General features: G+C 36.6%; 1 protein-coding gene across 3 annotated transcripts in view; it reads left to right on the top strand.

Moving 5' to 3' along the window:
* Positions 1-2,108: 2,108 nt before the first annotated feature.
* Positions 2,109-22,612, top strand: part of dtnbp1b (dystrobrevin binding protein 1b) — a 46,085-nt gene continuing 25,581 nt past the window's right edge. For 2 of the 3 annotated variants that reach the window (XM_065294466.2, XM_065294480.2), the window contains exons 1-3: positions 2,109-2,366; positions 2,602-2,666; positions 16,922-17,086. In XM_065294466.2, coding sequence (XP_065150538.1) covers positions 17,044-17,086 — 43 coding nt within the window. In that variant the 5' untranslated portion in view covers positions 2,109-2,366; positions 2,602-2,666; positions 16,922-17,043. Of the gene's footprint in view, positions 2,367-2,601; positions 2,667-16,602; positions 16,824-16,921; positions 17,087-22,612 lie in introns of those variants that run through there. The other variant, XM_073812687.1, reaches the window with a different exon arrangement.

The raw sequence follows: 22,612 nt of genomic DNA, 5'->3' as shown, positions 1-22,612 counted from the left end.
TGTATCTTGAAATGAATCTCATAAATTCACTTCTTTGATCATTTATCAGAAACAGAGAAAAGCTGGTAGACAGTTAAACAATTATTTCATGTTCCCTAAACATAATTCACGCGGAACAATGCTTGTTATCAGTAATCAGACAATAACATATAAAAGATACAGATTGGGGGGAAGACCCATGAGAAAAGCTTCAGGCAGATGCTATCATTAACACTTCAATTAACTTTCTAATCTGAATACAAATTAAAAAGATGTCACTGAAATAAATGTGAAATTAACTTTCTCAGTGAATTGGTTTCGAATTGTATTGATCAGATTAAAAGTTATTTTTGCACACAATAATTTTCACTAAATCAGTAAGGCAAAGCAAATATTATTTTTTATTATTCATTTTTACACTTCCAAAAATAAAGTACATTATGGTACAAATCCAGTACCTAAAATTCTTTCTTTCTTATAAAGGCTATTATAAAACAATGATTCTTAACCTGATGTCTTTTCATAATTTAAACAATTATTTACTTTAATAGTGCATACCGTGGTTAATATGTACTTTTTGTTTATAATAAGAATGCAATATGGACAGACATTAATATATTTTGATACAATGATGGCGGTGCTCGCTTTCAGTAACATTTTTATACTGTCATTGAATTTGCAATAATTTTAGTAGACAGGTTTCTTTATATAATTTTTTTTGTGACAGAGTCAGAGTTTTTTGTCATGTGGTGATTATCAGTGTTTTGAGAGTATGCTGCCCTCATTTGGTGAACATTGTGAATTCATTTGATTCTTTCACATACATATCTCCTGCAACAATGAGCAGGATTTAAAAACGTTTTCTCCAAGAATGCATTTTTTCATGCATTAAGACTTTATACACGAACAATTCCAATAATTAATTGCATATAAGTATAATATATGGATATGCATAGAAAAGCCAAAGGTGATTGAACCCAGTATGAACTGGTTTTAGGCTACATAAGAACAATTTTATTTTGAGATTTAATTTGGAAAACCTTTGAAAAATAAGTATGAGGTTTTTACTGGGGGGTATTCCAAATTTGCAATATTATTAATTTATTTTCATCTCAGAGGTCTAAAGATCCATTACACTCTCAGAAAAAAAGAACAAAGTTGTCACTGGGATGGAACCTTTTAAAAAGGTCCTAATATTTTGGTACAAATACACAGCAAAATTACTAGTGTTAAATGTACAATTCTTGTGTATATGTGGGTACCACCAGACCTGGTGTATGTACATTTGAGGTACCATATATGCACCTTTTAGGTATAAAAGTGTGCTTTTTCTTTGATGGCAGGTGCCACATAAAATGTTTTGTGTATGGGTAAAACAGCATAAATAATAATTCATTATTATTATATAATATAATATTATTATTAGGAGCATCAAAGTTTGATTTCACTAATTGATTTCACATTATTTTAAATCTTTGACATGACCTTACAGAGTTAGTATAATATATCAGTGTTAGGATTTTTCACAGAATAGTAAAAAAATAGTAAATCACAAAAAATAACTTTAGCTGGATTTTCAGACTGAGTCACATATAACTACTTTTTAAATATGCTGAGTAATTTACTGTATTTAATTATAGGCCTATTTTTTAATTAAATGATTCTTAATTTTATATCAAAGGAGTGTGCAATAAAACTTGGTAATAAAGTTTTTTTCCCTGATTCTGCTACTTCAATCGTAATCTTGTATTTTACTATTTCACCACTAGATGTCGCGAAAGGCTGAGAAATCCCCAAGAATGAAAGATAATTGTGATGATAATGTAATGATAACTACTAGCCTATTATTCCACACCAAGGAATAAACCCGCAATATTCACATTTTAAATGCACGAGCCCTTGAAATTCAAATGGATTTTGATTTAGTGTTCATTTACTTGGAAGAATTTACTCTTGACCATATAGTTATATCGTTCCTCTTTATAGTTATTGTTGTATATTTTTATTAAAACGACATACGACGACTTTTAATCTTTTTATTTACAGTTATTATCGATATAATATGAACGGCCATCCTCTACAGGTCGCGCTGATGTGACGTCATCATAAAGCCGCTGAATCAGCATCAGCACAAGTAAAAAAAATGGACAGCTGTTCAGCAGCTGTGTAAATTCACAAGCTTTGTTGCTCTCTCGTGCTTTGGTCTAGTCATGTGTTGACAGTCGTAGTAATCTAATCTTGTGCCAAATAGATCCGGCATTGTATGAGGACAATGATTCCAAACAACAGAGAAACAAATCTGAATGAGTTTCAGACAGTTTATAAATGAAGGCTTTGTTTATTCGTGATGTCATCAGTATTTGATCAAGAAGACACAGCGGAAAGAGGTAAACTAAAATAGTAAATATAGGCTATTAGCGATTTTTTTCTAGTTATGAGTGATCTTTGTCTGTGTGTGGGATGGCAGTGGTTTTTAATGCTGCAATCCGTGACTTTTATTGTAAAAAATAAAGTAATTTTTTTTAGGGTAAGTTAAAAACCATCTCCTTTCCTTACAAGTTCTGTAATATTTATTCGTATAATAATGATTTATAAATTGAACTGTAAGGTTGGATTTTGCAGGACATGTCAGTTGCTTTTCAAGAGATGGCGGCAGAGAGGCAAATATTATGGATTGCAGCCATAAGGTAAGGTCTAATATATCATTACATGTAACAGGGGTTTGGTGATCTTGTTCCATATTCGTAGTAAAATTTGCCTTCACCAAGGCATGGTTATAGTCTGCATAAAATCAAAACTGACAATTTTTATTTTTTAAAGGAATATTGCAGTGTTTATTATAAATAATTTATCCATGTGGGTAATTTTTTTATTTAATTATGTGCCTCCAAAAACTTCTGAAAATGTACTGTGCCCCCTTGTGGGATCATTTTCTGATAACGCTAGCTAGATAGCTTGAGTGGAGCATCAGTTAACCCCACCCCTCCAACCGTCAGTCTGCGAGTTTCATTTCTGAATGAAACGCCTACTTTCTATATCCAATCAATTTACAGTGAAAAACTAAAATAGTATATAGTGATAAACACCAGCCACACCCACCGTTTTCTATTTTAAGAGACAAAATATACCAGTTCAAATCATTACTCAAAAGCAAAAATCCTTTATTCACCCTCTCACTAATTTTGTCCATGAAACACATGCAGGCCGAATCTGCAAACTGTCCCATGCAATAAAGGTGAATAGGAACTGGGATTGTATAACTCCAAAAAACAGAAGTTAAAGTCCATATGACCTATAGGCTATACTACATTTCAGGGCTCGTATTCATGAAACATTTAAGCGCAAAGAACTGGTCCCCGTGACAAAATTAAGAAAATTCTTAGAAATGTGGGCGTTTCCCCTTAAAATTAAAGAAAAGATCCTAGTAAAAAAAGAAGTAATTCAGAAAGCATCTTAACTCTTAAAAGACTCTTAAAAGAGTCTTAAGGTCCAAAATTGTTAAAAGTATCGACAAGGACTTTTAAGAGGCTTAAGTAAAAGGGAAAGTGGACAAAACGCAAAGAGGGAGACGAAAAGTGCTGCAAATCATTTTGACAGTTCCAGTTTAATATTGCACAAAACTAAATATAAATATGTCTTTTAATAACATATATGACATTATATTTACAAACGATTAAACCAAATAGTGTGTTCATGACATTTGAACGCCTTGTTTAAAACCGAAAGTAAATGTGTTAAAAATGAGCTAATAAAATATTTAAATTCAATATTTAATGTTCCTTAAATTCCTTATGAGGTAAATAGCCGTGAAATAAGTGGGATAATGTACAGGCAGCCGGTTGTTATCATGAAATAAGCCTTTATTCTGCGATAACAATCTGTTGCCTATACATTATCCTATATACAGGTATAGCATACCAAAGATGTTCAGTGGGGCAGACATCCTGATTTTTTGGTGAACTTGTCTTTTAAGCATAATACAGTTGTCTATATCATGTCTTTCTCCAGCTGCATCTCCATTCTTTTTCCTTACACCTTGTTACGGTGGTGATTCATTAAAGAGCGTGAAATGCCAGTCATCATTCAATGATATTGCATTTCATGGCTCCATTTCATGTGTAGATGCAGGTGAGCCTCTTATGATATATAAGAGCTCCGATGTGAGCTTTACTCTGACAATCCAGTTACAGGCTGAGATTTGATTACGTTCGGCCATCAAAGCCCAGGCTGTGTTATGATTTCTGACTGAAGATGAAGGCTGTTGCTCCAGTGCTCGTGTAGATCTATATCACTGTAATTATTACTGAACACATCTCCACTCAGAAATGACGCTGTTGTTTATGTGCAAATGCACATATCCACTGTAATGTTGCCAACACCACTAAGCAGAAGTCAAAAACTTATTTTTTTAATAACAGAAGCAGGTTTATTTTTCTCCAACCTTTCTGTGGTTGGGGTTGATGTACCCCAAGTGTCACTGGGGCAGTAGCCTTTAAAAAGGTCCTAATATGTATACATTTGGTACCAATATGTACCTTTTAGATACTAATATGCACTCTTTGGTACCAGTACAGTATATACTTCCTGAGGTAGGCCTACTAATATGATCTATTTAGGTGCTAAACTCTACTTTTTGAAAGGGTACCGCCCCAGTGACAGCAGGGGTACATATTTTTATCTTTTTTTTTTTAGTCATGTCTGCTTTATATAAAAAATAGGGCTGTCAAAAGATTAATCGCGATTAATCGCATCCAAAATAAAAGTTTGTGTTTACATAACATATGTGTGTGTACTGTGTATAATTATTATTTATATATAAAAACACACCCAATCATGTATATATTTAAGAAAAAATTGTTATATTTATATATAAAATATTTATATTTATATATAATATAAATTATAGAAATTTATATACAGTATTTAAATGCAAATATTTCTTAAATATATACATGAATGTGTGTGTATTTATATATACATAATATTTATACACAGTACACACACATATGCTATGTAAACACAAACTTTTATGTTGGATGCGATTAATCGCGATTAATCTTTTGACAGCCCTAATAAAAAATTCAAACCTATAACTAATCCAAATCCTACATACTCAAGAATAAACTGGACATTATGGGGTGGTTTCCTGGACAAGAATTATCTTAAGCCAGGACTAGGCCTTAGTTTAATTAGGAAATATAACTAGTTTTAACAAACATGTCTTACTAAAAATATTACTTATGTGCATTCTGAGACAAAAGAAGGGGCACTGGTGTATTTTAAGATATGTCAGTGCAAGTTGTTGACAGCTCTTATGTATTTAACATAGACTTATTATAAACCTCGAAGTCTTAAAAAGGTTATAACTATTTAATCTAAATAGGGCATTACACAAGTGTAAGTGTGAACGGTACATTCACACGGAACGTAAGCGTTCTCAACTTTTCAAGCAGAGCCTAGGCAGAGCCAGCCAATTACGTTTATGGAAGACCGGATCATGTGTTGCGGCCACTGTGATTGGCTTTTGGCTATGCTTCAGACAAGCCTTCCATCAAGGGTTAACACTTTCGCCCCGTGTGAATACAATCTTTATACTAAATCTGAGTTAAAGGATTAGTCAATTTTCTGAAAAAAAAAATCCAGATAATTTACTCACCACCATGTCATCCAAAATGTGGCATTTTAATAGACTTAAATGGACCCCAACACTTAACACTTAACAGTTATTTTCAACGGAGTTTCAAAGGGCTGTAAAGGCTCCCAAACAAGGCATAAAGGTCTTATCTAGCGAAACAATTGTCATTTTTTACAAGAAAAGTAAAAAATATGCACTTTTAAACCACAATTTCTCGTCTTCCTCAGGCTGTGTGGCGTACCAGCGTGATCTCACGTAATTGTGTAATGCCGTGGAAAGGTCACGTGTTACATATATGAAACGCACATTTGCGGACCATTTTAAACAATAAACTGACACAAAGACATTCATTATTATTATTCGACATACAACAACCTCGGAACGGTCCTCTTTCTCCACACTTGTAAACACTGGGGCGTAGTTTCGCGTACATCATCCGTGACCTCTTGATGTGATGACGTTTTGCGTGAGGTCGCGCTGGCGCATCACAGGACCAGATATAGACGAGAAGTTGTGGTTTAAAAGTGCATATTTTTTATTTTTCGTGTCAACAATGACAATCGTTTCACCAGATAAGACCCTTATGTCTCGTTTGAGATCGTTTAGAGTCCTTTAAACTCTGTTGAAAAAAAACTGTTAAGTGTTAAGTGTTGGGGTCCATTAAACTCCATTCAAATGAGAAAAATCCTGGAATGTTTTAGTCAAAAAACATAATTTCCTCTCGACCCAACAAAGAAAGACATCAACATTTTGTGGTGAGTAAATTATCTGGATTTTTTTTAAGAAAATGGTCTAATCCTTTAATGTGTGAAGACAACTTTGCTTTCTATGTAATATTAATATGTACTGATTAAAAGATCTAAAGTTTGCAAAGTCAGTGTTCATGTTGGTGCTATTGGCATGAATTTGTTTCATTTGAATTTATTAACAACACAATGAATTGAGGGTAACCATGCTGAATATTAAACATTCATGAAGCCTCTACAGAGACTAATTAAGATTTGTTAAGAAGACGGCTTAAAATGTCACTGTATTACAATATAATATGCGTTATTATTGTACGTTTTGTGTCAAAGGTTTAAAGTAATTGCTTTATGTAACTGCATTGTAACTATCCGGGTTATGTCCCCGTATGTTTCATAACACCAGGACTAATGTTTTCAAAAACAAGCCCGTTTTATTTCCCCCGTTCATAGATTTTATTGGCCACTCGTTGACCTGCTCTCTCTGTATAATATTAATATTCTCATGTAGCTACTGTCAGCCAAACAGTGTTTGTTCCTGTGGAGCGATATTGAAAATTGCAGGCTGTCGCGGCACACAGAGCCATTAGTGTTTATAATTTGCAGCGAGTAAATGAGATGAATGTAATAAAAGTGAATCTGGCACTGTTGAAGATGCTGGCTGTGTGCTGGGCTGTTAGCAGAATGTTTATAGCTTTGCTTTAGCCCTGTAGTGCTGAAGTGCATTTTCTTTATAAAATGCATGAAGCTTATAGCTGCTGAAAGTGCTGTTCTTTATTGCTATTGTAGCTGAAGACGTCATCCGTGATGTTGCGCAAAAATAAAAGTGGAATAATAAATGTTTATTGTACTTGCATTGTAAACAACTTTATTGATCATAGCGAGACAGCCTATTATTTTGTGGCTTTGCAATGTGGCAATTTGTGCTACAGACATGAATGATTCTTGTAATGTGCAATATGAGACCTGTGAGAAGTGTGCTAGTACTTTTCTAAGTGATCACACAAAGCACCGGGGTTAAATGTACACTGCTGTTGTAAGAGTCTTATGTATACTGTCAGATAAAAATGGTCCAGAAATATTCCCAAGCTGTGGGCAGAAACCTTTATAACGGTCCTTATACACTCACCAGAAGGATTATTAGGAACACCTGTTCAATTTCTCATTAATGCAATTATATAATCAACCAATCACACGCCAGTTGCGTCAGTCGATTTAGGGGTGTGGTCCTGGTGAAGACAATCTTCTGAATTCCAAACTGAATGTCAGAATGGGAAAGAAAGGTGATTTAAGCAATTTTGTGCATGGCATGGTTGTTGGTTTCACAATCTGCTCAGTTACTGAGATTTTTATGCACAACTATTTCTAGGGTTTACAAAGAATGGTGTGCAAAGGGAAAAACATTCAGTATGCGGCAGTCCTGTGGGCGAAAATACCTTATTGATGCTAGAGGTCAGAGGAGAATGGGCCGACTGATTCAAACTGATAGAAGAGCAACTTTGACTGAAACAACCGAGGTATGCAGCAAAGCATTTGTGAAGCCACAACACGCACAACTTTGAGGCTGATGGGCTACAACAGCAGAAGACCCCACCGGGTACCACTCATCACCACTACAAATAGGAAAAAGAGGCTACAATTTGCACGAGCTCACCAAAATTGGACAGTTGAAGACTGGAAAAATGTTGCCTGGTCTGATGAGTCTCGATTTCTGTTGAGACATTCAGATGGTAGAGTCAGAGTTTGGCGTAAACAGAATGAGAACATGGATCCATCATGCCTTGTTACCACTGTGCAGGCCCTGGTGTAATGGTGTGGGGATGTTTTCTTGGCACACTTTAGGCCCCTTAGCGCCAATTGGGCATCTTACCGCCATTTTACCGCATGTTATTATCTCTACAAATGACCAAACTCCTGAAAAGTACTCATGAAACTATGAACTGTGAAAGATAAAAGGCCAGTCCAATTACAGTGCAAATCATATCAGAGTCAAAAGATCTAAAGGACCTCAAAATTGTAGAGAAACATTGAGAATTACAACACTTAAAATTATCTGTAACAGACCTCTTATCCTATATTTTTGGACTCTGATATGATTTACAAAAATTTCATGAAGAATTAAAATGCTCAATTAGCATTTATCAGCACTTTATTGACATTATGTTATGGTGAGTAGCCATTTAAATGAATGCTCAGGGTGTTGTTCAAGCTGTTGTGTTTTTAAATGTCCATCCCTAGTATGAAGTATAAGCCATGTAGATGTTCAACCAGTCATGTGATTTGGTGAACATCTGCTTGTCTCACCAATGACAGATGTGATTGATATCTTATCAGAGGCATTGTCAACAGAACTTATCAATACAGTTTTTAACCCAGAACATTCCTTTAATGTATGTTATATATCCTGTCAATGTCACCATAATTTGTCCTTTTTTAATGAAAAATGCCATCCTGACTTTCCCGACCATATCAAACTGAAAGATGAAACTACTGTGAAAGATGTAGGAGGTGTATTGCATGTCTGAAAATCAGAAATCTGTCTCTTCTAGAAGACTGAAGAATGAACAGATGGCCGTGTGTGTGCGTGTCTGTGTGCACCTATACTTTTAATACACAAAAGCGCCTGGTAAAGCTTGGGTATAGGGTTGCAAAGTAAAATTCTGGATACTTTCCATGGGAACTTAATCTGAGGAATTTTGGGGAAAAAAGCAAATTATGGGAATTTATAGGAATTTGGAATCATATACACTCTTAAAACAAACGGTGCTGAACTGTGTTCCTTTGACAGATGGGTCACCAAAAATATCGACTACACCTGTCAGAGTGACAGAACACCTACCAGAATGTTTCAGAACTTACCGCGTTACATCCTTTGCTACTTCATACCCAACGCAATTCTGATCCTCTTTCCTGCCTTATACAACATTCAAATTTAAATCCAACTATTGAATTGGCAATCTCAATCCCAAATGACCATTCCCTTTTTATTCCCCTAATAGTGTTATCATAGTAAATCCATGTTAGTGTTACAGTTATATTTCTGCTTCTCCTGAAATCAGTGCAATATTTTTAAATATACATTAGCTGTTTATCATTGTGCAGTTAACTTGTACAAACACTTGCTTTCCTCTAAATCTAAGGAAAAGCCAAAGGGAGCCATCATTCAGAATTTGAGAGTTGCCCCGAGCATACTGTCACCTAGCAACCGCCTCCCACTTCCACAGGCGTGTAGCCAGTAGCAGTCTTCCTATTAGTTTAACTCCAGTCATGGACACTTTGTGAAGTCAGTTGGGACATGCACTCACGCCTCAGTGCTTTATTATTTCACGAAACATTTTTCTTTTGTTTCCTGCTTGAGCTACAAATATCACATTTAAGTTTGTATATGATAATCCAAATCACACACATTAAGAGTTTCTGGTTTACAGAGCGATCTGTGCATGAGCAAACATTACTAAGCATTTTTACACATTAACTATAACATAAGAGCATGGTTGCTAGGGTATTTTAAGTGTTGGCCCCATTTAAACCAGCCCATTGCAAATTCTTTAAGATATCCTGGCCCTGTGTCACTCAGGTCCCTCTTTTTTCATACATTTTCATGCATCTTCTAGGCCTGGGGCTTTCAAACTGGGGTTCGGGGGCCTTCAGAAGATACTAAGGGGTCCCCAAGGAATTTTAGATGAAAAAGGAAATTCAATCAATAATGGTCATGTGATCACTCGTGTGTTTTAGCCACATATTGATATAATTACTGCTGTTATATATAAACCCTAATTTTCCTTTACACCCTATTAAAAACATGCTAATGTCCACCTTAGGTTTTAATGCTAATATGAGTGTAGTCCCTCACAACTAATACACTAAGACATAAAACAAACCCACAGGTCTCTGATGTTGAGCTTAGTCATTAAATTAGAGTCAAATGCCAAGCACAGGGCTTTCTCTTGAAGATACACGTCAAGCCAGAGGCTTTAAAAACTCATGTGAATTAATGGAGGACACGGACTAAATGACTGGATGGATTATAATGGATGTGATAACTGCGATACATGCGCACAGGGTTCATTTCAACACGTGTGTAGGTATCATGTAAATGGATGGAGGGGGAGTGAGTGAATGAGGTAATTATACTGTTGAAAATCGGTGTATGTTCAGCCGAGTGCTCTGTGGTTCATTCCCCTCGGTGAAATTTTCAAAGACAAACAGTATTATGGCTCATTAGGTACAGAATGAACACTTGTCACACTGTAAAAAAAATCCGTAGAAATTACAATGTTATTGCAGCTGGGTTGCCGGTAATTTACCGTAGATTTAAATGTATGTTATTTACTGGCAAGAGTTTGTTCAAAGTTAAATAAATGTTAAATATTAACAAGTCTTTATCTTTACAGAATAAAACTATACAATAACAGCCTCATGCAAAGCATTCTGGGAACCAGAAATCATCATCAACCTTTTTCAGTTTTTTGCTTCAGATTTTGTTTCCCAGAACGTTTTGCTTGATGCTGTTTTTTTAGTTTTACTCTGTAAAGACAAAGACTTGTAAATGTTAAATTTTCATTCAACTTTGAACAAAATGTTGCCAGTAAATAACATAAATTTAAATCTACGGGAAATTACCGGCAACCCAGCTGCAATTTCTACGGATTTTTTTTACAGTGCAGTTCTCATTTTAATGAGAAAGAGAAAGGAAAAACTTTATTTAGTCTGCTGATTTGGCACATGTGTAGACCTACAGTTCACTGGCGTTTCAGGGCAGAACTGCACACACAAAGCAGATTACTTTTGTAAAGCATACACTTACTGTATGTGACCTAATTCACATTCACTCTAATCTATATATTATTTGGAGGCAAATCAAACATTATTATCTGCCTACAGGTTGTGGAGTTTTTGTGTACATTTTAATGGAGACAGTGTGACTCTTATCATATGAAACAAAACATTTATGTTTAAGGGTTATCTTTACATTGTCTTTCTCACTACTGTGTCACATTGAACATGGCATATTGTTTTCTGCTAGTATAAGGATAATATCGAATTATGTGCTATCAAAACAAGCTGATTTAATGTTCCTGCTTCACATATTTTTACATTTAGCCTGCATTTAAGCATTACAAGGTACACACTGGTGGTCGATTTTGTCTGGGCTCGAACCCATGACCTTTTAAGCTGTATGCTCTACCAATTTCCAAATAAATATATACAAGTATAATACAAAAACTCCATATATCCCAAATTTCTCGTTTTTCTAGTTTATCTGGTAAGACTTTACTTGAAGGGGTTTTCATAAGACTGACATGTGTCATGTACCTGAATGAGATTTTATGCACATTTATGACAACTGTCATTAAATGTCATTCGTTCAGTTGTGTCATTTTTAATGCAAAGATGACATTGTTTGAGATGTCTTTGTTATGACAACTTGAGATAAACCAAGACATCATAACTTGCCATAAATCTGTCATAAACATGACATAGCGAATAATTATCAAACTTAAGAAACTACCAAGACAACATAACTGACCACTTTTTTACCAGTGATACAAAATGAATTTGTCATTAAAATGTCATTACGTGTTGATACTCTGTCATATAGTTTTATAACAGCGTCATGAATATTTTTCTTGACCTCAACTACAGTGGTACAAATATATATTTGAAATTATAATGTCATTAAGTGTTAATACTCGTATATAGTGCTAATACTAATATAATAGTTTTATAACATAGTCATGAATATTCTTTATAATATTTTTTTAAAGTTCTCTCCAGGTGTTAAAGAAATAAAATCAATCATCCAATACTAATAATAATTACAGTGGATAAAATTAGATTTTATTGCATTTGGAGACTGATTCACCTAAAATTAAATGAAAACAGTACAATAATGGGTTAAGCCATGCAGCTTTGGCTTTCAAATAAAATGTTACCGTATATTTTTAAAAGTATTAAGTGGTTCAAATACAAAATCCACTATTCACACTTCTATGTCTTTTTTAAATAGCCAAGAGAGTGTGCCAGGAAACTACATTTTAGTGAAAATTATTAATAATAGATTTAGATAAAATGTATAAGCTCTATATGAGAGGATTGATACTTAAAGATGCTGCTCACGCCAAAAGTGTTTGCCAATAACTGGACTCAGGCCAAATGTCTTGAAACATGATGGATTGCCAGCTCCTCTCTTTCCAATGTGTCTAACACTGAGATTTTCAAAGATTTAAAGTAAGGAATAATATACAGGCAGCAGGTAAGGTAGGGAACATTAAATATTGATTTGAGAACATTTTATTTGCTCATTTTTAACGAATACCGACCTTCCGCAAGGAAACCCTGTTTACTAAGTTTTATAACAAATGTCACAAACACACTATTTGGTTTAATCATTTGTAAATATAATGTCATATATGTTATTAAAAGACATATTTATATTAAATTTTTGTGTAATGTTAAACCGTACTTGTCGAAATGATTTGCGGCATCCGGGTTACCATGTCGCCACTGGCCAATCAAAATCAAGCATTCCAATAAGCTGTGTAATATAAGGATAAATAAATACAAAAATTTGAGATGCTGAATTATAAGCTATTCCTAACATCTGACTGTAACAAAATGGCCATTTATTTCTAAGAGCAGGAATTATAGCACCTGTATATGTGATGTTAAAGACTAGTTTGCCAAGTGTGTCTCAGGCAACACAGAATTTCTATGATCTATGCAACAAATCAAATAGTAAAATAGCTGTTCTTCATTGTATGATGCTATGTTACCCACAAATCTTTGTTGAGATGGATTTAAAGGTAGATCCAGCAGTAGTTGTAATGCTACTGATGCAAGCACAGCAGACTGCAATGCTCCTAAAGGCGAATAAGAATCATAGCTAGTGGAGTCAATATTGATGTAATGGTGATTGAGAGCCACTAGTTTTGCCTGGATTGCAGCATTCCTGCAGACGTGGTCATTTTCCACAGTTGCAGGGATTAGTTAAAGTCAATCTGTAATTTACTGTGCTTCACTCAAATAATGACTTTGAATTATAAACTAAAACTACAGTATATAAGAAATTACTGCGGACACAAGAGCTTACTCCCAAATCCCAGATATTCTGTTTTTGGTTGCCTCCTTTAGTGTATCTTTGCTTATTTTATCATCCACACAGTACAGCTCAGTGCAAGCCTTACTAATAATCAAAATCAATCGACAGACTGAAAGCCTATGAATTAGATTTAAATCAATAGTGAATTATAACAGCAGATTTGTATTAGGCTGTGTTCATACTGTGATTCTTTTGCTTCTTAATCTCTTAAATGATGCACGCTGGGACGGCTCTTACAGCTTCATCCAAATATTTGGAGAGGCAATTAAGAAGAGCTGTGCTCTCTGCCTCTCTAACCAATTACATGTCTGCCGTATAATATCTTATTAGCTTTATATTGACTGCCAAGGTGTATCATTCATGTCAACTGAAACTAATAGGCAATCCATCAAGCACTGGCAGCTGTCATTATTCAATGTGATGCTGTTAATTGTCAGATGTAGCGTCAGTCTTTGTGTTCCCATAACAAATTAATTATGTAACAAAATAAATATGTGCATGAATGATTTATAGATTGATGCATAAACGGTTTCATCGGACAGACGTGTGTTGTAGCGGTTTCGCACCTGAACTGAAGTTAACTTCTGGTCTGTGTTTATTTATTTTTTCTGGCTATTGGCTAAACTGATCTCTGAAACAATTATTTCGGTTTGCTAAAGATGAGGGGAGACGACGGGCATGGATCACAACTATGCGGAGAGGCTTGGCAACCAGGCAAGAGTTCAAGGATCTGTAGTTAACAATGTATACATTAATTTTACACATCAGTAATGTTAGCTCAGTGTAATAAGATATAATATAAGAATGAAGGTAATTTACTTGTAATTTATATCCCTTGTTATCAGAAATAAACTTCTGTAGAAGGACTTCATTGTTATTGAAGGTTACTGGAAGCTGCGTTTAGTCCACAAAAGCCATTGGATTTTTGTTGTTGCTGTTGAATCTGTCTATAACAATTTACAATATAATTAATATTAAATACTTAAATATTTAGGGCCCTATCTTGCACCCAGCGCAATTGACTTTGTCAGTGACGCATGTACCATTCGTATTTTGGACCGGCGCACAGCAGGTTTTTCCCCGCATAGACGCACGTCGGCAAACTAGGGAATGAACTTGCGCTCCCTGGGCGGTTCAGCGCAAAAAAGGAGGCGTGTTCCGGCGCAAACCATCCCTGATGCTATTTTGCAGTTTCAAAAAACAATTGCCCAACAGACCAAAAAAAATAGTCTAAAGTCAGTGGTGCGTTGCGCGTTGTTCATTATGCTATTTTAAGGGCGCATGCTTGACCATAATGTATAGCGTGCACAATGCGCACACACTTTGTTTATCTAATCTACAAAGATCTTTGCAAATCATAAATTGTTACAATAAAAAATATTAACACATGAGATAAGGGAAATCATAGTGGTGAGCATTGTGGTGATAGTTTTTATTTATTTTATGGCTGCGTTAAAAAATTCTCATGCAAATAACGATAAAAATATTTTCATAAGTTTGTTGTGTGGCTGTATTACGTTTATTTTATGTAAATAATAATTAAAATGTTTTCATAAGAAACCTTAATGTATATGAACTTGATTTGTAGGAGTACTTTGGGGTTGGACTGCTTGTGTTTCTTGGGTCCGATTTTAAAGCCCCCAAACCGCCTTCAACCCTTTCAGCGGTGAGGGTGGACGCAGCGATGTCCTCTGCTGGCGTCAGGTCCTGTGTGGAGGCAGATCCACCTCCCGTTACACGGCGTGCTCGATTTATGCTGGCAAGCTTGGGATTCCCCCGTCTCCTGACATCATTGTAGCGCTTGGCACAACGATGGGGATGCCAGCTGATGAGACAATTGTGGCTATTTCCTCTCACGCCTGTTTAACCTACGCTGATTTGGGCGGGTTTCTCCCATCCCCAAACAAAACAACTTCTCTGTCTTTGACTGCTCTTACAAGAACGTCGGTCTCCTCGGCTGTGATCCGCTCCTGGCGTGCGCCTGGTAAATCCGTCATAATAATAGCAACCCGCCATGGAACTTGCGCACTTGCGTTTAAAGGGAATGTTTGATAGCGTTCTGATTGGTTTATTTGACGTTACGCCCAAACCACACCTATGAATAATGAACCTACTTCAGACCAACCCCTTATTGATTTGCGCCTGGCGCAAGAGTTATTTGTCCCGCCGGGAAAATAGCAACGGCGCCCAAAATCCGCCCACAAACTCACTTGCGTTTTGCGCTTCACACTTGTGTTTCAGATCGTTAAAATAGGGCCCATGATGTTAATATTATTATTTAAAGGTGGTGTGTAAATTTTTGCGGCATCTAGTGGTAAGATTGCGAAATTTAACCAACAGCTCACCCCTCAATTTCAAAACGCATGGTAGCCACCACAGGAGGACAAATGTCGTCGTCTTGAGTCAACGTAGGGACGAAGCGCTCTCTGTAAAAAGTGTTTGCAAGTTTAGGGCTACTGAAGAAACATGACGACGACTATCATATAAAGAGACCCGCCGTTCATGTAGATAAAAACAAACAATTAAAGAGCACCTATCGTCCGATTTACGTTTTTACATTTGGTATCTTTGGTGTGTAAGTGTGTATTAGTACATGTTAATGATATGCGAAAGGTACAAACCCCAAAGTAAACGATGACGCGAGTTATCATCTCCAACGTGAATCTGTTATCTTGGACTATAACAGTTTACTTCCCAGGATTGGTGATGTAGACAAGACCGACATTATCATAATTCCTCCCCACTTTGGACTCACATCCTGTAAGTTAACTCCTGTTAGCAACCAAATCTTTCAAACATGGTAAGGAGCGTCACATTTCCGGCTGAGCAATGAAATGGGTGCACTTTAAATAAAATTAGAGATCCTTAATTTAATATAACTCTGATTGAGTAAATTATGGGCTAATTTTCATTTTTGGGTGAACTATGGCTGATAATTTGTGTGATTTATTAACCTTTAATAAATCAGGTTCTTGTATTAAATATGTGGAATGTCTTGGCCACACCCCTTCAGTTTAAAACTGCAAAACTACAATACACACACACACACACACACACACACACACACACTCACCCACAAATATTGACAAATGCTGTGTTTTAATGTATTTAAAAGATTTTTAGGAAGATGTGACTGTTTTATTTTGTATGCTGATTACTCCTATTTATCTTCTAACTGCTTCCACATCTTTTTTCGACATCCTTTCTCCTTTCATGCCTCTATAAAGCATCCCTCCTTCAGCCTCTCTCTTAGTGGTTCCCCTCCTGAGATGCTCAGTGGTACATTCCTATGTACTATACACCACACAGCTCTACCTCAAGTCCATCAGACAGCAGAGCGCTTCACGCATGCAGCATCACCTCTGTAAAGCGTTGCTGGTCGCGTGTAACCGAGTGTCTAATTGCGGTTGACTGTGTGTCTGCATGCATTGTGGGTCTGACCTTCTACTGTTCTCTGTCTAGACGTTCAGGATGTGTGACGGGTGGTATTCACAGTAAACGGACCCCCTCCCATTTCCACACCACCCCCTGGCCACTCCGGCACTCCTAAAGGCCCCCGGACAGACCCAGCAGTCGTCTCCGGGATGTCTTCACCGGGATCCTCCAGTGGCAGCAAAAGGAATTCCTGTAAGTGACTCGATTTCTTACTGTGATATTATTATGGTGTCTTTAACCAGCAGTGCTTCTCTACCTCTGCATGGGTTGTGGGTTGTTACAGATGAGAGTGCTGGGCAGCTGTTGAACAGGATTTGAAACAGCAGATGTGAATCTGGACTTAGTGCTTTTATTTCTGTTTAAAGGATCTCAAATGGATAGGGTTTTTGATGGTCTTCCTATTCTGTGTATTGAATATTATGACAAGATGATTATTCCTGATTTATTATTTGGAATGAGAAGATAAGAGAGAGATAGAGAGAGAGACTTTTACTGTAAATCTTCATCTTTTTGTCTCTACAACATTTGGTTTTAAGCAAGATAAACTTTTTTAATATTTCATGTGTGAAAATTGTGGTACGCCAGAGAATTAAATAACAGCACCATCTATGATGTTGTGAAAGTGTGTGTGTGTGTGTGTGTGTGAGAGAGAGAGAGAGAGAGAGAGAGAGAGAGAGAGAGAGAGAGAGAGAGAACCTCAGGGGAAAAACTTGAGTACTGAGTATTGATGGAGCCTTGAGACACACCGTACTGTGATCTCACACTCGCACATACATAGTGTGTTTAGTAAACAAAATATTGTATTTATAAATATGAACATGAGCTGCATTTTATTCCTTGGCTTTGTTTGGTTTTGCATGTTGACCAATTTTGCTTGATGTGCTTCTGAATAGCTTAGTGGTAAAGCATTGCATTAGCAGCTCAAAGATTATGGGAACATGCATTATGATAAAAATGTATATTTTGTAATGCACTTCGGAAGTCGCTTTGGATAAAAGCGTATGCCAAATGCGTAAATGTACTTCTGGAGATCTGTATTGTGATTTGGCGTGCATACCCATCCCCCAGTCCTGACTCTGAATGTGATTTACAGTACAGTCAAGACTTACTTAAAGGAGCGGTGAATCAAATACTCAATTTTAACTTGATAATTTGTTATATAAGAGGTCATCATACTTAAATGAACATCCTGCAAGTTTCAGAACTGAAAACGTCCGTGCTACTGAAATATAACAGTTTTTGGCACCAAGCCAGTAAAACAAGCCAGTGTGGAATTCGGAAATCTATGACGTCAAAGTAGAATTGAAGCACCGCCCCATAGCCAAATACAAGGACCACTTTTGAAGTCCCGCCCACAGCTTCGCGTGACACACGTGTGTCTCAACAAGTAAATATGTCTTTAAAGATTGACAAATGTAACCAAAATGACTTTTAAATACATTTTTTCTGAGAGACTTTTATTTTGACGCGGTGATCTGTTATGATAGACTGGGAACGCATTTTCGGTTGTGGAAGAACCGCGTGGGAACAACACAGAAGCTAAATACTTTAATTCAGAGGCTTGGAACATAACATTAAATGCCTGGAAAAAGTTTGCTTTTTAAGAAGTTCCAGCTCGTGTGGGGAGTGTTTGTTAACTTTGTGTACACGGATTTATTTGGAAAGAAGTCGATGCTGGATTTGCAGAGAGACTGTGATTAAAAGCACCACTTATATTGGATCTGACAACAATGACACAGCATTATACACAGTAAGACATTTTACTTTATTTAAGTTACTGCGTTTCACTATTGCTTTGTTAGAAGAGATCGCTTGATATGTCTGTTGTAACATCCGTGTCTAAACACGTATGTTTGACTGTTTTAATGTACTAAAAACATTAAACGATTAATAAAGATACACCACTTAACAACACGACTGTAATTTAACGGTAGAAATATACAGTGTTATTTATAAAGAAGGATTTATCAGCCGCAGTTTAGATTCTGATGCCCGTTTACTGTGTTGTATACGGTAATTTAGGCGAGTTACGTTTGAAAGGTCAAACACTCAACAAAGCTTATTTTTTATCATATAACTGTGGTATTTAACATTACGTGAATGTAAAAGCAACCTCACAAGCACAATCGAATTATACAAAGTTATTGATAAGGATTTATTAGCCGCAGTTTAGATTCTGATGCACGCTTACTGTGTTGTATACGGTAATTTAGTCACGTCGAGTTTTGTTTCTACTTTAATATACGTATTGTCATTTATGTGTATCATATTTAGCACCCAGAATCTTTTGTGGCTCAAACATATATGTGTTCGGCTGCTATTTTTATCACATTAATGTTTTTAAAACATTTCCCCACATGTAATGATGGGTAATGAAGCCGTCCAATCATAGCAGTGGGTGTTTACGTCCAGGTCTTCAATGCGGCCCGCCCCTTCAAACGAACCATTTCTCCAGACAGCCACTATTCTATGTTACAAAATAGCCTATTACTTATTGTTTTTGATGTTTTTGAATGTAAAAACCACGCGGACATCAGAAGTAGACATCAGGCAACAGTATAAAACAATAAAATATACAAATTCACCACCCCTTTAAACCTAATCCAAGAAATCCTATAATTACCCAACCAACCCGTTCCCAATGTCCCACAATTAATTTTGCTTTCTAAACACTATCACAGTAATTGCTTGTCGTTCAACATTTGGAAACAAATTGGGTTTATTCAGTCATCATTCATTTATAAGAAATGGACATCATAACACTATGAAAATGTTTTGGGATGAATTGTAATTTTGGGGTTTCGAACATTTTCATGTCATTTTTAAAACAGACCAATTGCCTGTATTTAATGTCCCGCCTATCAAAAGCAAGAACTGATAGTTAGAGGCAGGTTTTTTTTTAAATAAAATTGTGTCATCATTTTCTCACTCTCATGTTGTTACAAACCTGTATACATGTCTTTGTTCTGATATTTTAAGAAATGTTTGTATCCAAACTGATCATTAGCCAGTGGCGGCCGGTGACTTCTTTTTTCGTGGGCGCTCGACGCTCGTATGTAGTCCGTTATGTGTGTGGTTCCTTATTTCAAAATATGTGTTTTGTGCGTATAGAGATTTTATGTGCATCACATGTCTTGTCAAAATAAGTGCCTGTTGTCTAAAGGGTTTATGATGAAAGAGACGCTCGTGTTTGCCAGATATTCTCATAATCTCATGCGTAATCAGAGTTTACTGTTAAAGGGGCGGTGAATTTATCGATTTTATTGTTTTATACTGTTGTCTGATGTCTACTTATGATGTTCGCGTGGTTTTTACATTCAAAAACATTAAAAGCAATAAGTAATAGGCTATTTTGTAACATTAATTAGTGGCTCTCTGGAGAAAAGCTTAGTTTGAAGGGGCGGGCCGCATTGAAAACCTGGACGTAAACGCCTACTGCTATGATTGGAAAGCTTCATTCCCCGTCATTACATTTGGGGAAATGTTTTAAAAACATTAATGTGTAAAAATAGCAGCCGAACACATATATGTTTGAGCCACAAAAGATTCTGGGTGCTAAAGATGATACACATAAATGACAATACGTATAGTAAAGTAGAAACAAAAATTTAAACTCTACGTGACTAAAGTACCGTATACAACACAGTAGGCGCGCATCAGAATCTAAACTGCGGCTGATAAATCCTTATCACTAACTTTGTATATTTCTATTGTGCTTGTGAGGTTGCTCTGACATAAAGTTACATACCACAGTTATATGATAAAAAAAGCTTTGTTGAGTGTTTGACCTTTCAAACGTAACTCGCCTAAATTACCGTATATAACACAGTAAGCGGGCATCAGAATCTAAATTGCGGCTGGTAAGTCCTTCCTTATCACTAACTTTGTATATTTCTACCTTTAAATTACAGTCGTATTGTTAAGTGTTGTACCTTTATTAATCGTTTAATGTTTTAAGTAAATTAAAACAGTCAAACATACGTGTTTAGACACGGATGTTATAACAGACATATCAAGCGATCTCTTCCAACAAAGCAATAGTGAAACGCAGTAACTTAAATAAAGTTAAATGTTTTACTTACTGTGTAACGTTATCCTGCTGTGTCATTTTTGTCAGATCCAATATTAGTGGTGCTTTTAATCACTGCAAATCCAGCATCGATTTCTTTACAAATGAATCCGCAGTACACAAAGTAAACAAACACTTTTGATGGTGTGCAGCAGACACTTATTTTGACAAAACACGTGATGCACATGGTTCACATGACGCAACAACCACATATTTTGAAAATGCAAGCAACACACAACACTCCGAACACTTATTTTGAATTTGCCCCCCTCGGATGAGCAGTCACGAACTGCCACTGTCATTAGGTCTATTCACTACCATAGTAGGATGAAAGAATACTATGGAAGTGAATGGAGCTCATAAACGGTTTGGTTACAATAATTTATTTTACAGGTTGGTATACATGAAAGTGAGTAAATGATGACAGAATTTTTCATTTTGGGGTGAACTATCCTTTTACGGTTGAGATAAAACGTGTATATCTTTTAAACATACATTAATGAGACTAATAAAAGTACACACGCATGGCCATGGAGCGACAGATGTACGCTACAGGCAACATAACTTTAATGGTCTTTTGTTGCCAAGTGAGAACTCTTCTTGTATAGTCGTGTTGGAATTTGCTGACAGATAAAGTCCAGTGAGTCAGCGAGAGAGGCTCATTAAAGACTATTGAACAGAATACAACAGTGATCTAAGCTCTTATCTCTGTGTGTTTACACTTTAGGGGGAGTGTATATCAAGCAGTTTATGCCGGCTGCCGGCGTATGTTTTCAATTGTTTCCAAGCTTTTCAAAAACGCCAGCAGCTGGTGGCTTTTAACTTTCTGTGAAACGCTCTGTTCATCAATGTCACTTCTCACCCGGCTGTCCAATCACAGTGGAGTAGGGGAGGGGCAAATATCACAACAACCAACCGGCACATCGCTCAACGACTGATAAACAAGTCAGAAGTATCATGGCAACCAAAATGCTTAGCTGAAAACGCCGGCAAGCGCCCACGGTTGGCGTCCGCCTGGCGCTTTCAGCTGCGTTTAAACGTTTTGCTGTACACGCCCCCTTACAGGGCCTTATGTGTGTGTGCCAGGATCCCTGTCTTTTACATTAAATATCCATTTTATTGAAATCAGCATGTGACAGAAATGATTAGTGTCTTTGTATCAGGTTAATATGAGACTGTGCCATACAGCCAATGCTTTCTTTCTCCCTCTCTCCCTCATTGCTCAGTGTTCAGTCACTGCAATTATTTCATGAGGTTGACAGTTGGAGACATGGATTGAATTTGAAGGTTGGCATTGTGTGTGTGTGTGCGTGTGTGTGTGTGCGTGTGTGTGTGTGTGCGTGTGTGTGTGTGTGTGTGTGAGTGTGTGTGTACGTGTGTGTGTGTGTGTGTGTGTGTGTGTGTGCGTGCGTGCGTGCGTGCGTGTGTGTGTGTGTGTGTGTGTGTGTGTGTGTGTGTGTGTGAGTGTGTGTGTACGTGTGTGTGTGTGTGTGTGTGTGTGTGTGTGTGTACGTGTGTGTGTGTGTGTGTGTGTGTGTGTGTGTGTGCGTGCGTGCGTGCGTGCGTGCGCGAGAGTGAGAGAGAGAGAGAGATTGAACAGAAGGCAGTGAGGTAGAGTCATATTTTCATCAGTAGCACAGAAAGATAAA

Source organism: Paramisgurnus dabryanus, chromosome 19 (assembly GCF_030506205.2).
Source record: "Paramisgurnus dabryanus chromosome 19, PD_genome_1.1, whole genome shotgun sequence".
Taxonomy (NCBI): domain Eukaryota; kingdom Metazoa; phylum Chordata; class Actinopteri; order Cypriniformes; family Cobitidae; genus Paramisgurnus; species Paramisgurnus dabryanus.
Note: the sequence above shows the minus strand (reverse complement) of the source record. Positions and strands in the feature narration are given on the sequence as shown.